This window comes from Pseudorca crassidens, chromosome 5, assembly GCF_039906515.1.
Source record: "Pseudorca crassidens isolate mPseCra1 chromosome 5, mPseCra1.hap1, whole genome shotgun sequence".
NCBI lineage: Eukaryota > Metazoa > Chordata > Mammalia > Artiodactyla > Delphinidae > Pseudorca > Pseudorca crassidens.
Window position 1 is genome coordinate 130,838,880 of NC_090300.1, and position 16,096 is coordinate 130,854,975.

At 38.5% G+C, this 16,096-nt stretch overlaps 2 protein-coding genes across 7 annotated transcripts in view; one reads left to right on the forward strand and one right to left on the reverse strand.

Annotated features, from left to right (window-relative positions):
• JAM2 (junctional adhesion molecule 2) overlaps positions 1-16,096 on the forward strand; it is a 407,749-nt gene that overhangs the window by 365,442 nt on the left and 26,211 nt on the right. The gene's annotated exons all lie outside the window — the stretch shown is intronic.
• APP (amyloid beta precursor protein) overlaps positions 1-16,096 on the reverse strand; it is a 272,026-nt gene that overhangs the window by 146,394 nt on the left and 109,536 nt on the right. For all 6 annotated transcript variants that reach the window (XM_067739252.1, XM_067739251.1, XM_067739250.1 and 3 more), the window contains exons 4-5: positions 14,994-15,106; positions 12,721-12,914 (exon numbers count right to left, since the gene is read on the reverse strand). In XM_067739252.1, the coding sequence (XP_067595353.1) occupies positions 12,721-12,914; positions 14,994-15,106 (307 nt within the window). The remainder of the gene's footprint in view (positions 1-12,720; positions 12,915-14,993; positions 15,107-16,096) is intronic.

The window sequence follows — 16,096 nt, forward strand, 5'->3', positions numbered from 1 at the left end:
CTTGAAAATATTTTGCAATTATGGACAGAAGATAGTTGTTTTCTCTTCAACAAAATTATGAGCTCTTAAAGTTTTTGAAGTATTGATTTTTTTTTTTACAATTATCAAGGGAAAATGCTAGTGCAAGAAAACGACCAAGAAGTACGAGGCTAGAACTGAACAGAGATGTATTTGAACCTGGAATCAGTATTTGTAAGGTGGTTACAGTTCGGGTTCATGCATGGCAGATGATTAGCTGCTAGTTTTATTCAAAGGATATTGCCCGTTTCAGAAATCCTTACCTTCAAAACCAGGAAAAGATGAAATAAAAATCTGGCTTAACTGTATTTATTTATTAATTTATTTTGATGTGGACCATTTTTAAAGTCTTTATTGAATTTGTTACAATATTGCTTCTGTTTTATGTTTTGGTTTTTTGGCCGCGGGGCATGTGGGATCTTAGCTCCCTGACCAGGGATTGAACCCGCACCCCCTGCATTGGAAGGTGAAGTCTTAACCACTGGACTGCCAGGGAAGTCCCTGGCTTAACTGTATTTAAATTTTAATTTAAATTAAGATATTCACTATATTAATTCTTATTAAAATTTCTAAATGAGGTTATTTCTTACCATCCCTTTATTCTTGTTTTTGTAAATCATCTGTAAAGTAATTTAAAAATATAAAAAAAACTATAATAATAAAAAGGGCCCACTGTACCCAGAGAGTCAGTGATAGTGGACTGGCTTTTCAAGTACAGTGCAGGGCAAGGCAAACGCCAGAACTGATTCAGCTGACTGGGCTCAGTGAGCATCACAAGGTATTACATGTTCCCATGTGTACACACATGCATGTACACACACATGCGCACACACTACTGAGGAAACCTTCATCAACTAAAGAAAACTCTCCTGAGCTACAAAATACAGCCTTTAAAGAAGCGCATGGTGAGATGTGGTCACAAGCAATCACTCGTCTGGATCTATCTTAATGACTTTTATTTTAATTAAAAGGAAAAAGAAAAATATATCATCTAATTATCCAGGAAGATATATCAGGTTACCTGTGAGCACTTTCTCACTAATGCCTGCAACTCTAAAAACACAAAACTGTATCCTTAGAGATTCTGTTTTGAAAAAAATGTAAGGACATACTCCCTAGAGGCAATGTGTTGTTATAAAAGAATTAGAGGGTCTTCCTTTAAGTCATTTCGCTACAAATTCATCATCCTCTGTGGATTATGTGGTTTCAGTCAGATTTTGCAGTTCCAGGTGGGGGAGAACTCACCCTCCAGGCCCTCACTCCCAAGGTTAGACTGGATATGTGATTAGTTTTTACACATTAGTTTTCCAATGAATTTTCCCATGGAAAAATTCTTACCCAAGGTGGCTGGAATCTGTATACTATTAACATAAGTAAGCTGCATTACTGATCACTTAACTAGGTATTTTGAGGTGGCCTGAGAATTTAATCACTACAATACCGGAGAAATAAATACTGAGTTATTTACAAATAAATTTGGGGAACAGTGACTGATTTGTTTCTACTCAATCTTTTAAAAGACTTACCTCTTTTTCAATGAGGTCATAAAACAGAGCTCATCCTACAAAGAATGTTTCTCTAAATGCCTCATTACCAATGGGAAAACACTCATCTCCTTCAAAAAGCAATCTCATTACCTACCAATCAACAAAGTGCATTAAGCTGTGGATCAAATTTCATTTCGGAGGAGCAGAGTTCCCCTTTCTTTTCCCCTCTTCAAGACGTGTCATATAGTGTCCCCTAAGGACCTCTCAAGCAGGATGTGTTAAATAAATTCTTACTCTGATTCTACATTTCCAGTGTCACAAGGCAGGCTTGTTCCTGGAACCAGGCAGCCACCAGCGGCAGGAGCCCAGCTTGTGTGTGGGTCAGTGATGCAATACCTCTCTCGCTCTGCTTTGCCAGATGGGAAAGAAGGCGTACATGCCTGCAGGGCTAACAGAAAAACACGTTCCAAAATGAAGTGATGCAAGTGACCTGATATCCTAACTACATTAAGTTCAAAACAATTCTTTTACTTTTTTTTTCCAGTTCTAATTTCTTTCTTTTTTTTTTAATTTTATTTTGAAAACTGAAATATAGTTGATTTACAATGTGTTAGTTTCTAGTGTACAGCAAAGTGATTGCTATACATATGTATATTCTTTTTCATATTCTTTTCTATTATTACAAGATATTGAATATCATTCCCTGTGCTATACAGTAGGACCTTGTTGTTTATCTATTGATATTTTATACACAGTTGTTTGTATTTGCTAATCCCAAATTATCCCTCTCTTCCCTTTCCCCTTTGGTAACCATAAGTTTGTTTTCTATGTCTGTGAGTCTGTTTGTTTTGTAAATAAGTTTATTTGTAACATAATTTAGATTCCACATGTAAGTGATATCATATGATATCCGTCATTCTCTATCTAACTTACTCCACTAAGTATGATAATCTCTGGGTCCACCCATGTTGCTGCAAATGGCATTATTTCATTCTTTTTTATAACTGAGTAAAATTCTATTGTGTGTATATATTTATGTATATATATCCACATATATATATATATATGTGGATATATATACACACACACACACACATACACACACACACCACATCTTCTTTATCCATTCATCTGTTGAGGGACATTTAGGTTGCTCCCATGTCTTGGCTATCGTAAATAGTGCTTCAGTGAATACTGGGGGTGCATGTATCTTTTCAAATTAAAGTTTTCTCTGGATATATACCCAGGAGTGGGGCTGCTGGATCGTATGGTAGTTTTACTTTTAGTTTTTAAAGGAACCTCCATACTGTTTTCCAGAGTGGCTGCACCAGTTTACATTCCAACCAACAGTGTAGGAGGGTTTCCTTTTATCCACACTCTCTCCAGCATTTATTATTTGTAGACTTTTTAATGATGGCCATTCTGACTGGTGTGAGGTGATACGTTATTGTAGTTTTGATTTGCATTTCTCTGATAATTATCAATGTTGAGTATCTTTTCATGTGCCTGTTGGCCCTCTGTATGTCTTTGAATCTTAAAAAATCAAGTTACAAAAAAAAATAAAAATTCCTAGTTCAACCTTAGAATGTATTACTGGGTGTATAAACCTTTCGTCTGAATGGAAAATAAAGAGTGATTAGAAATTTTAAGTATCTAGAGCTACAATGACCAAATGACCAATACCACTAGCTACGTGTGACTACTGAGCACATGAAATGTGACAAATGACAATGAGATGGTCTGTAGGTGTAAAATATGTGCTAACTTTGAGGACCTTGTATAAAAGAAACAAACGAAAAAGATTGTGAAGTATCTCATAGATAACTATTTCATATTGGTTACATGTTGAAATAATATTTTGAATATATTGGATTAATAAAATGTTATTAAAATTAATTCACAAGTTTCTTTTTACTATTTTGACAGTGGCTATTAGAAAGTGTAAGAAGTACATTATGTGGCTCATATTATATTTCTATGGGATAGGGCTGAGCTAAAACACAAGAGATTCTGTAACATCCATTTATGGACCACAAAATCATTACCAAAAGCTATGAAAAATTTTTTAAAAATAAGCAACTCAATTTGGCCAATATTTCTTAAAGACTAATGTGCAAAATATATCTGTACATAATTTGCAGCTTGAATCCTAGCAGATAAAAGGAGAAATGATGACAATTAATTGGAAGAGAAATCGCAGTATAAATAAAAGAATACAAAGGAAGAGCAAGGGTAGGAGAAGAAAGAGTATTTCAAGGAAAAGTCAGAGAAGACTTGTAAAGGAGGTATCTTTTGGGGGGAGCATTAAAAAATACATAGGATTTGGGTTTCCCTGGTGGCACAGTGGACACGGGTTCAAGCCCTGGTCCGGGAAGATCCCACATGCAGCGGAGCAACTAAGCCCGTGAACCACAACTACTGAGCCTGCACTCTACAGCCCGCGAGCCACAACTACTGAGCCCAAGTGCCTAGAGCCTGTGCTCCGCAACAAGAGAAGCCACTGCAATGAGAAGCTCACACACCGCAATGACGAGTAGCCCCCGCTCGCCGCAACTAGAGAAAGCCCGCATGCAGCAACGAAGATCCAACGCAGCCAAAAAAAAAAAAAAAAAGTCAAAGCTATCTAGCAGTAACTCTAATACACTGCCTATTAAAAAAGAATACATAGGATTTTACACGTCCTGATAAGATGTAGCAACTTAGAATTGACAAATGTCTTTGTGGTACATTAACACCATTTGACAAAAAAGAAATACATTTTCAAAAGGGGCAGAGAAGTGAAAACAAAAGCTCAGAGAAAGAAATGGCCAAGGGTTTGGGGGTTTCATTTAAGGCAAATGAAACCCCCAAATTTTAGTGTAAGGCTAAAATGCAGGCTGGAGCCAAGTAATAAGAGTATTAAATGCCCTTCTGGGGAATTTACACTTTTCTATAGACAGCAGGAACCATCACTGTTTCCCAGCAAGTGTCAATAGGATTGAAAATGCAGAATAGAAACATTACGAAGGCGTGGAGTATTCCTGGGAAAAGAGTAAACAAAGGCTTGTGGGGCAAGAAGAATGAATTCCAAGGGATGGGAACAGAAGTCAAGGTCCTATAAGAACACAAGAAAGTACAAGGGTAACAGAAGAAAATAAGGCATTGATGTAGTAAGGAGTAATCAGCGAAGTTAGTCTAGTAGGAGGTAAATAATGGTCTGAATTCAGGAAGTGGCAGTTCAGGAAAACAGCATGGTTGCAGGTAGAGGTGAAGGAGCAAATGACAAGGGAGACTGAAAATAAAAGAATGGATATGTGGATGGCAAATAAACATATGAAAAGATACTTCACATCATATATCACCAGGGAAATGCAAATTAAAACAATGAGATACCACTACACACCTATTAGAATGGCCAAAATCCAGCACACGGATGACACCAAATGCTGGCAAGGGTATGGAGCAACAGAAGCTCTCATTCATTGCTGGTGGGAAGGCAGAATGGTACAGCCACTTGTTAGACAGTTTGTTGTTTCTTATAAAACTAAACAGACTCTTACCATGTGATCCAGCAACTGAGCTCCTTAATATTTACCCAAAGGAGTTGAAAACTTAGAGTCACACAAAAACCTGCACACAGGTGTTTATTCATAATTGCCAAAACTTGGAAGCAACAAAGGTGTCCTTCAGTAGGTGAATGGATAAATAAACTGTGTAGACCCAGACAATAGAATATTACTCCTCACTAAAAAGAAATGAGCTATCAAGCCATGAAAAGACACGGGGGAACCTTAAATGCTTATTAGTAAGTGGAAGAACACAACAAGAAAGGGCTACATACTGTACAATTTCAACTATATGATATTCCAGAAAAGGTTAAACTATGAAAACAATAAAAAAATCAGTGGTTGCCAGGGTTTGGGAGGTTGGGAGAAATGAACAGGTGGAACACAGAGGATTTTTAGTGAAAATATTCTGTATGACACTTAGAATGATAGATGCGTGTCATCACACATTTGTCCAAACCCATTTGTCCAATATCAGAAGTGAACCCTAAAGTGAACTATGGACTTTGGGTGATAATGATGTGTCAATGCAGGTTCACTGATTGTTAACACATGTACCACTCTGGTGGCGATACTGATGATGGGGGAGGCTATGCACATGTGACACTTAGAATGATAGATGCATGTCATCACACATTTGTCCAAACCCATTTGTACAATATCAGAAGTGAACCCTAAAGTGAGCTATGGACTTTGGGTGATAATGATGGGTCAATGCAGGTTCACTGATTGTTAACACATGTACCACTCTGGTGGCGAAACTGACAATGGGGGAAGCTATGCACGTGTGGGGGCAGGGGGTATACAGGAAATCTCTGTACCTTCTGTTCAATTTTGCTGTAAACCTAAAATTACTCTAAAAAATAATCTTGGATAAATTTTTAAAAATCCAAGACAGGAAGTGGAGGTGATCAAGTGTGTAGATGTAACATAATCATAAAAGGGACGATGGGGAACCAAGAGATGGAGGAAGGTAGAAAGAGATGTTGAGGTAGAGGAGAAAATTCATTAGTTTATTCAACAAACATGTACCAAGCACCTACCCAATCGCAGGTACCACGATGCAGAAATTCACAATGGATGACCGATGACTGTGAAGGGGTCATTTGAGGAGCATGAAGGAGAGTGATGCTAAGAGCCAAGGAGAATGGAGTTGGCTTGGATCAATTGCTATATGCAAGGTGATAGGTCATCAAATAGTGATAATTCGGTGTATCTAGTAACATTAAGATCCCAGCTGATGTTACAGCATGAATAAGAAATGGAATTAACTGGTGGGGTTATATGACATGATACATCAACCTTAGAAAACTAAGAAGCAGTTAAAGGGAGAAATTAATTTTTCCCAAATATGGAGGACTGATGAAAATATCTTTAGAAAATGTGAAGGGTATCAATAAGTCCAGGATATTCAAATGAATATGTAAAAATGGTTATCCATTGGGTCCATCCTGGTCAGAAAGAACCAAAAAAAGAAAGAGGATAATGGACTAAAAGCCTGAATTGGGGAGGTGATTATTATGAGGGAAGGGTGAAATCAGTAGGACATAATTAGTGTTGTAGGTCTAAGATCAGAAGATCATATTTAGAGAGTACTGTTGAATCTGGAAACCCTATAGGTGCAGCATTTCTTAGTGATGACAGAGTTCAAGGGATGACTGTGTTGCAGACAGCAGAAATGGCACATAAATGAAGGTGACTAGGAAAAGCCAGCTACATTTCAACTGAATGTCAATTTGAACAGTGATATAACTGAAAACAGAAATAGGCAAGGTGACCATATGACCTGGTTTTGTCTAAGTCCTTTAGTTAAGACTGTGGTCCTAGTGTCAAATTTGGTTTGAATAATAAATTGTGTAGTTGCCCGAATAATAGGTAATGCAATAAATTAAAAGAAAAAGAAGCGTTAAAGAACAGTATAATAGTGCCCTACAGTTTGGTGATTGTAACAAAGAAGGCATATAGTAGTCACATAACCAGAGAGATGGGTATAAAAGAAGGTACAGTTACTGACTGGCGGTAATAAATAAATGAGGGACTTGAGGCCAGAATGGGAAGCCCTGTGGGTCTCTTACCAGGAATGGTGAGACGGGGTGTAGGAAAAGAAAGGGCCACGGAGAACTATTTCATAAGATATGATGTTAGTAATGCTTTCAATTAGGTCAGTAAGTTGGAAGAAGTGTATGAGGAAAAGATCAAAACACATTGAAATCTATTCCCAATAAAAAGTAGGTTTTAAAAGACACAAAAGATATGTTAATTGCGGAGGAGGGCCTGACAAAAGGCTGTCACTCTCAGGTAAAGCACAAATACCCATTTTTAATTATAAAAGTCCCTCGTATATAAATCATCATGAATGGCGGGTCACTAGCCTTGATACAGGGTTACAAGTACACAGCTAGCTCCATATGATTTTAACAGCAGTCATGGAGCTTTCTTGGTTTACTCACCATTATTTGGGTTGTTTACTAAGTACAGAGTCAATTCAGTAACAAGTGATCAAGTATCCAACAGACCGGAATAAAGAAAATGGTTGAACAACCTCAAATTTCCTTTTTAATACTGATTGCACTGGCATCATATAGTAAGAGCCCCGGTGACAAGACAAGAATCATTTCAAGAAGTCACCCTTAAACTTTCAAATCCAGATATGACTGAGGAATAATATGAAAAAGCTATAAAAATAATAAGAAGTAAGCAACTCCAACTTTTAGACAAAGTGGCAATTAAACTCAAACCAATGGACATTTCTACACCTGGCACATGGAACACAGGTGAGGGGACCAGCCATGGACCAGAAAGCAATGGTCAGAAGATTTCCCACTGGCCAGTCCTACTCTCACTGATGTTTCCTGCCACGGGAGAAGAAGAATTTATACTATTTAACTGTCATCTCTTAGAAACATAAAGAAATATTGTAAGCATTCAGTTAACTTATGCCTTATTTCTTTCTCCCGATCTTTAGAATTTGTTTAGCTTTATGCTTGATACATTAAACTCAATTTTTCTAAACCGCGTAAAGAGGAAACACAAAAGAGCTTAACAAACAAGACAGTCATGATAAAACTGGGCAAGAGCCACCAGAGAAGCCTGCATTATTAACTGATAAATGAAAACTAGGGTACCTCAGTGTACGTAGATTCTTATATATTTGTAAAACAGATTGTACTTCTGTAAAATTACTTTTAAAATTCTACAAAATGTTATTAAAAAATCTGTGCCTGACTATATAAAAATCAGAAAACTTTATATTAATTATTATAAGTCTTAAGTTCATATTTAATGTTTTATTTGGAAATCTGTAACACTAGGGAATATCTGAGAAAATACTGAAGGAAAAAGTGAAGTGATATGTCATCATCACCTTTGGGAGATGAGATAGGATGAAACTGATGGCTGAACCAGATGGCCTTTCTAACCAAAAGTTGCTGATTTTATAATTTTATGATCTGACTATAAATGTTTGCCTTTAATTAAAAAAAGAGTCTATAAGTTATGGGATTAAGATTCCAAAGAAAAAAAGATGAAAATATATTTCTTAAAAATCACAAAACCAGACAAAGAACTTTTTTTTTTTAACATCTTTAATGGAATATAATTGCTTTACAATGGTGTGATAGTTTCTGCTTTATAACAAAGTGAATCAGCTATATACATACATATATCCCCATATCTCCTCCCTCTTGTGTCTACCTCCCAACCCTTGTATCCCATCCCTCTAGGTGGACACAAAGCACCTGTGCTATGTGGCTGCTTCCCACTAGCTATCTATTTTATATTTGGTTGTGTATATATGTCCATGCCACTCTCTCACTTCATCCCAGATTAACTTTCCCCCTCCCCGTGTCCTCAAGTGAATTCTCTACATCTGCGTCTTTATTCCTGTCCTGTCCCTAGGTTCTTCAGAACCATTTTTTTTTTTTTTAGATTCCATATATATTTGTGTGGGCATATGGTATTTGTTTTTCTCTTTCTGACTTACTTCACTCTGTATGACAGACTCTAGGTCCATCCACCTCACTACAAATAACTCAATTTAGTTTCCTTTTATGGCTGACTAATATTCCATTGTATATATGTGCCACATCTTCTTTATCGATTCATCTGTCAATGGACAGTTAGGTTGCTTCCATGCCCTGGCTATTGTAAATAGAGCTGCAATGAATGCTGTGGTACATGACTTTCTGAATTATGGTTTTCTCAGGGTATATGACCAGTAGTGGGATTCCTGGGTTGTATGGTAATTCTGTTTCTAGTTCTTCTGCTGAAAGATCAGCTGCTAACCTTATGGGGATTATCTTATATGTTATTTGTTGCCTTTCCCTTGCTGCTTTTAATATTTTTTCTTTGTAGTTAATTTTTGATAGTTTGATTAATATGTGTCTTGGTGTGTCTCTCCTGGGATTTATCCTGTGTGGTACTCTTTGCACTTCCTGCACTTGATCATATTAGAGAAGTTTTCTACTATAATCTCTTCAAGTATTTTCTCAGTCCCTTTCTTTTTCTCTTCTGCTTCTGGGACACCTATAATTTGAATGTTGGTGCATTTAATGTTGTCCCAGAGGTCTCTGAGACTGTCCTCAACTCTTTTCATTCTTTTTTCTTTATTCTGCTCTGCAGTAGTTATTTCCACTGTTTTATCTCCAGGTCACCTATCCATTTTCTGTCTCAGTTATCCTGCTACTGATTGCTTCTAGAGAATTTTTCATTTCATTTATTGGGCTGTTCATGATTGTTTGTTTACTCTTTAGTTCTTCTAGGTCCTTGTTAAACGTTTCTTGTATTTTCTCCATTCTATTTCCAAGATTTTGGATCATATTTACTACCATTACTCTGAATTCTTTTTCAGGTAGGCTGCCTATTTCCTCTTCATTTTTTGATCTTATAGGTTTTTACCTTGCTCCTTCATCTGCTGTGTATTTCTCAGTCTTCTCATTTCGCTTAACTTACTGTGTTCGGGGTCTCCTTTTTGCAGGCTACAGGTTCGTAGTTCACGTTGTTTTTGGTGTCTGTCCTCAGTGTGTAAGGCTGATTCATTGGGTTGTGTTGTTTTTCTGGTGGAGGGGACTGGTGCCTGTGTTCTGGTGGATGAGGCTGCATAGTGTCTTTCTGGCAGGCAGAATGGCTTCCGGTGGTATGTCTTGGGGTGTCTGTGACCTTATTATGATTTTACGCAGCCTCTCTCTGGGTGGGGTTGTGTTCTGTCTTGCTAGTTGTTTGCCATATGATGTTGAGCACTGTAGCTTGCTGGTCAGTGAGTGGAGCTGGGTCTTAGCATTGAGATGGAGATCTCTGAGAGAGGTTTCATTGTATGATATTATGTGCAGCCAGTTATGTGCAGCCGGGAGGTCTCTGGTGGACCAATGTCAGGAACTTGCCTCTCCCACCTTAGAGGCTCAGGCCTGACACCCAGCCAGAGCACCAAGACCCTGTCAGTCACACGGCTCAGAAGAAAAGGGAGAGAAAAGAATAAAGAAAGAAAGAAAAAAGTAAAATAAAGTAAATAAGGTTTTTAAAATAAAAAAATATATATATTAAAGATTAAAAAAACAGGTAAGAAAGAAGAGAGCAACCAAACTAAGAAACAAATCCACCAATGATAACAAGGGCTAAAAACTATACTTAAAAAAAAAAAGAAAAGAAAATGGACAGACAGAATCCTAGGACAAATGGTAAAAGCAAAGCTGTACAGACAAAATCATACAAAAAAGCATACACATACACGCTTGCAAAAAGAGAAAAAGAAAAAACATATATATATATATATATACATATATAAAATAAAAAGGAAGCGGGCAACCAAATCAATAGACAAATCTACCAATGATAATAAGCTCTAAATACTAAACTAAGATAAACATAAAACCAGAAACAAATTAGATGCAGAAAGTAGATCCCATTTATAGTTGCTCCCAAAGTCCACTGCCTCAGTTTTGGGATGATTCGTTGTCTATTCAGGTATTCCACAGATGCAGGTACATCAAGTTGATTGTGGAGATTTAATCCACTGCTCCTGAGGCTGCTGGGAGAGATTTCCCTTTCTCTTCTTTGTTCGCACAGCTCCTGGGGTTCAGCTTTGGATTTGGCCCTGCCTCTGAGTGTAGGTCACCTGAGGGTGTCTGTTCTCCGCCCAGACAGGGTGGGGTTACAGGAGCAGCTGATTAGTGGGTCTGGCTCACTCAGGCCAGGGGGAAGGAGGGGTACAGAATGCGGGGTGAGCCTGCAGTGGCAGAGGCTGACATGACGTTGCACCAGCCTGAGGTGCGCCGTGTGTTCTTCCAGGGAAGTTGTCCCTGGATCATGGGACTCTGGCAGTGGCGGGCTGCACAGGCTCCCGGGAGGGGAGGTGAGGAGAGTGACCTGTGCTCGCACACAGGCTTCTTGGTGGCTGTAGCAGCAGCCTTAGCATCTCATGCCCGTTTCTGTGGTCCGCGCTGATAGCTGCGGCTCGCACCCGTCTGTGGAGCTCGTTTAGGCAGTGCTCTGAGTCCCCTCTCCTCGCGCACCCCGAAACAATGGTCTCTTGCCTCTTAGGTATTTCCAGACTTTTTCCTGGGCTCCCTCCCGGCTAGCTGTGGCGCACTATGCCCCTGCAGGCTGTGTTCACGCAGCCAACCCCAGTCCTCTCCCTGGGATCTGACCTCCGAAGCCCGAGCCTCAGCTCCCAGCTCCCACCTGCCCAGGCGCCTGGGCAGACAAGCGTCTCTGGCTGGTGAGTGCTTGTTGGCACCAATCCTCTGTGCAGGAATCTCTCTGCTTTGCCCCTGCACCCCTGTTTTTGTGCTTTCCTCCATGGCTCCGAAGCTTCTCCCCCACCCACCCCCCATCTCCGCCAATGAAGGGGCTTCCTAGTGTGTGGAAACGTTTCCTCCTTCACAGCTCCCTCCCTGAGCTGCAGGTCCTGTCCCTATTCTTTTGTCTCTGTTTTTATTTTTTTCTTTTGCCCTACCCAGGTATGTGGGGAGTTTCTTGCCTTTTGGGAGGTCTGAGGTCTTCTGCCAGCATTCAGTAGGTGTTCTCTAGGAGTTGTTCCACATGTAGATGTATTTCTGATGTATTTGTGGGGCGGAAGGTGATCTCCACGTCTTACTCCTCCACCATCTTGAAGGTCCCTCCCAGTTAAAGAACTTTAGCAAATGTTTAAGTTTGTCTCTGAGTTCATTTATATAGGAAAAGATGACAAAACACAAAAACCCCAGAAAAACAAAAAACAAAAACCCACAATAACAGAAACAAAACCAAACCTTTCTTAACAAAAATTCAGTTTTAGCTAATGAGTGATGAAATGATTCCTAAATCCCCCCTGCAAATTTCTAAATTACAGACCAAAACAAAATGCCATGTCGTGCACCCAGATCTCAATTCTCTGTAGTACTACCAGTGACCTATTATAACATCAGTAGAATTTTGATCCCAACTCTTGAGAGTACAATAAAATAGTTAAAATTAACTCAGTGATGGCTGATCAATTATACTAAAATTAAATGGTAGGCCATAACCAGAACAGAACCTCATGGTTAGATTTTTTTTCCATAAAAACAAAATCTGATAGGAGTGGGCAGAGATTATTTAAATGAGAAACAGAAAGATAGATAGATTTATAGAAGAAATAAAACTATGTGCTAGATGTTCTGGCACCTACAAAAGACCAAACATAAAGGCCACCTTACCTCCCATCTGCATAGTCTGTATCTGCTCCACCCCACCAGACATCCGAGTCATCCTCCTCTGCGTCTGCTGAGTCAATATTGTCACTTTCGTCGGCCAGTGGGCAACAAACAAACTCCACCCCTCTGAACTTGTCAATTCCACAGGGCAGCAGCATGCCATAGTCATGCAAGTTGGTACTCTTCTCACTACAGGTCTACAAAAGGTAAGGAGAAAACGGTGAGAGTACTGGAATAGATGTGCTTCATTGTAGGAAAATCTCAATCATAACAACACACAGGCCCAGTGTATCAAGAACCAATTTCACAATGGAAAGAATCATTTGCTTTTCGAGGGGATTTACAACAGAGTTTCTTTAGCACAGGCTTTTTTGGTACCCTTAATTTTTAACTTTGTTACTTATTTAATAAGGGTACGTTGTTATACTATAGAAATTAATTAAAAAATAGAATAGAAACTAATTGGGAGCTAAGATGTAGAAGAGGCTGCATTGTGAATAGTTATCAGAGAATCAGTGCTTTCTGGCTTCATTAGCATATCAGGAAGTAGTGACAGTTTCACGTATATCCCCCCAACCCACTTCTACCTCCCTTATGTATGGAAGCCTCTCTCACTCAGACCTATCGCATTCTAGAAATTCTAACTGTCTTGGCTCACTTCCAAAATAACAATCCTGGGAAGAGAAGAAATTATCCTCTGCTATGAATCAGAACTTAAAGTCAATAGAGATTTCTCCTTCAATATCCTTTTGCTTTCCTGGGATTTGCTAAATTCCCACACATTTAGATTAACATAAAGCTTTGAAAGCATCCAGCGGTGACAGATGATAATTCAACACACATAGGTAAACAATGAAATTTTACGAGTGTATTTTGACCTCATAGGAATTAGAGTCATTTTGTTTCTTAGCAACAACAACAAAAAATTTTTTAACTCAAGAAGAAATGAAAAATGACGTTATCAGATGGGTACTGGGCTTTAAATTACTTAGTTTGTTTTCTTAATATCTGCTCTTAAACATTTTTATATAAAGACAAGGTCACTTGCCAGCAAATTAAAACATATTATTTTAAAAAAGGCAAAATTAATGCTGAATCTTAAGTAGTGTTTTCTGCCTAATAGCGTTAAGGCTATGATGCAATGTTTAAATGAAGGTAGATCAGGGTTTTTCAACCTCAGTATCATTGACATTTTGGACCAGATCATTCTTCAGGGCAAGGGGAGAGGAAAAGCTGTCCTGTTCACTGAAGAATGTTTAGCAGAAGCTCTGGCCTCTGGCCACCAATGCCAGTAGTACCACCCCTTAAGCCAATAATGTCTCCAGACAATGGCTCATGTTTCTGGGAAGGGATGTGGAGTAAAACTGACCCCATTTGAGAATCACTGAGCTAGATAAAGTAGGCTAATTCTAGGAGACTGATCGCATTACAAAAAAACTATACAAATTTACTAGAAAAACCTCATAATATATCAAAGGGACAAAGTAGTTTTGAAGGTAGTAATATCAAAAAGTGACATTTGGGGAATCCCCTGGCGGTCCAGTGGTTAGGACTCTGCGCTTCCACTGCTGAGGGCCCGGGTTTGATTCCTGGTGGGGGAACTAAAATCCCACCAGCCATGTGGCACGGCCCCCCCTCAAAAAAGGTGACATTTTTATGCTAACTTTTTTATGTCTCTTATCAGCTTTGCCAAAAGCAGGGGTTAGCAAAGCTTAGAATTGGTGACATAGACTCATCTACTATGGATCAATGAAGGTGGTGGCACGGCATACGGTGAACACAAAATTGGGTGGCACAACTTAGAAACTGAGCTTTCTAACTGTAGCTTTCAGGTTGGTACAGGACAAGCTATTGTTCTCCCACTGTATTCCCGAACAGATAATAGAGAAAAAGGTTAAATCCTGAAAACTTGGTATATGACAAAAGAAAACAAGAGATAAATTAAAAAGAAATTTTAAAGGTATGTTTGAAGGTTTATAGGGAGTATAAAATTGTAGTTTCTAAATTATAAAACATGGCATAGACATAACAAATCTAACTAAATATAAAATACTCATGGATGGTTTTTTAAATAATAATAACTTATTTATCAACACAGCTGTTGCCTCAAGATATCCTCTTAAAATATTTATGAAGTCTTTTATTTTTAACAATAATAATTTTAAAAACATATTTATCAACACAGCTGTTGCCTTCAAATACCCTCTAAAATGTCACTGCCCATAGTTCCTAGGAAGTCTTCACTTTAAAAGTAGAAAGAATGAATGGGTGGGTACCTCTTTGGCAACGGTGTGCCAGTGAAGGTGGGTTTCACAAACATCCATCCTCTCCTGGTGTAAGAATTTGCACTTGTCGGGAACGAGGAGAGCATCGCTTACAAACTCACCAACTGCAAGAAAGGAAAACAGCTTCATGTCATCCCGTCTGCATCCCAAGGGCCTTATCCCAGTGACAGTAACAAGGAAAGATGGGCTGAAAGAACTTCAGAGAGGTTATACAGCTTTTAGAATGGTGAAGTAATCAATCCAGGAAAGACTAGTACCTTTAGAATGTTGAGTCCTGCTTCCTTAAACAGCCAAGTTCCTTGCCACATTACCTTGATGGTTAAAATACTTCCTACATGTCTTAAGTGAAACTTTAACTTAACTAGTATGAATCTCTGACTGCAAATTAATCATATAAAAAATTGCCATTCAATTGCGACAAGGATTAAAAAATGACAGATTGACACTGCCTAGGCAATCACTGGGAAGAATCAAAATAGATGATTGTCCACTCCTCTTTCTTGGACATTTTAATCTCTTTGTAAGCTAATAGAAAATTTAGCATTTTTCTACTTCCTAAACAAACAAAATCTATATATACACATATGTGTATTATTATTATTTTAATATATGCTTAGTGTTTTTATTTTATTTTATTTTTTGATCATCAAGAAATTTAATTAAAGTAATGGTTACTTTTCAAGTGTATGGAATCACAGAGGAAAACAGAGAAATTCAACTAGATCCATAAAATTTTACTTCTTAAAAAAATATCTAGGGCTTCCCTGGTGGTGTAGTGGTCGAGGGTCCGCCTGCCGATGCAGGGGACACGGGTTCGTGCCCCGGTCCGGGAAGATCCCACATGCCGCAGAGCGGCTGGGCCCGTGAGCCATGGCCACTGAGCCTGCGCGTCCGGAGCCTGTGCTCCGCAACGGGAGAGGACACAACAGTGAGAGGCTCGCATACCGCAAAAAAAAAAAAAAAAAAAAAAATATATATATATATATATATACACACATACATATATCTGAAGCAAATATACATATGTGTATTATATGTTTATATACAATACACATATATACACAGAGAGTTTAATTCAATTAAATTATGAAAAC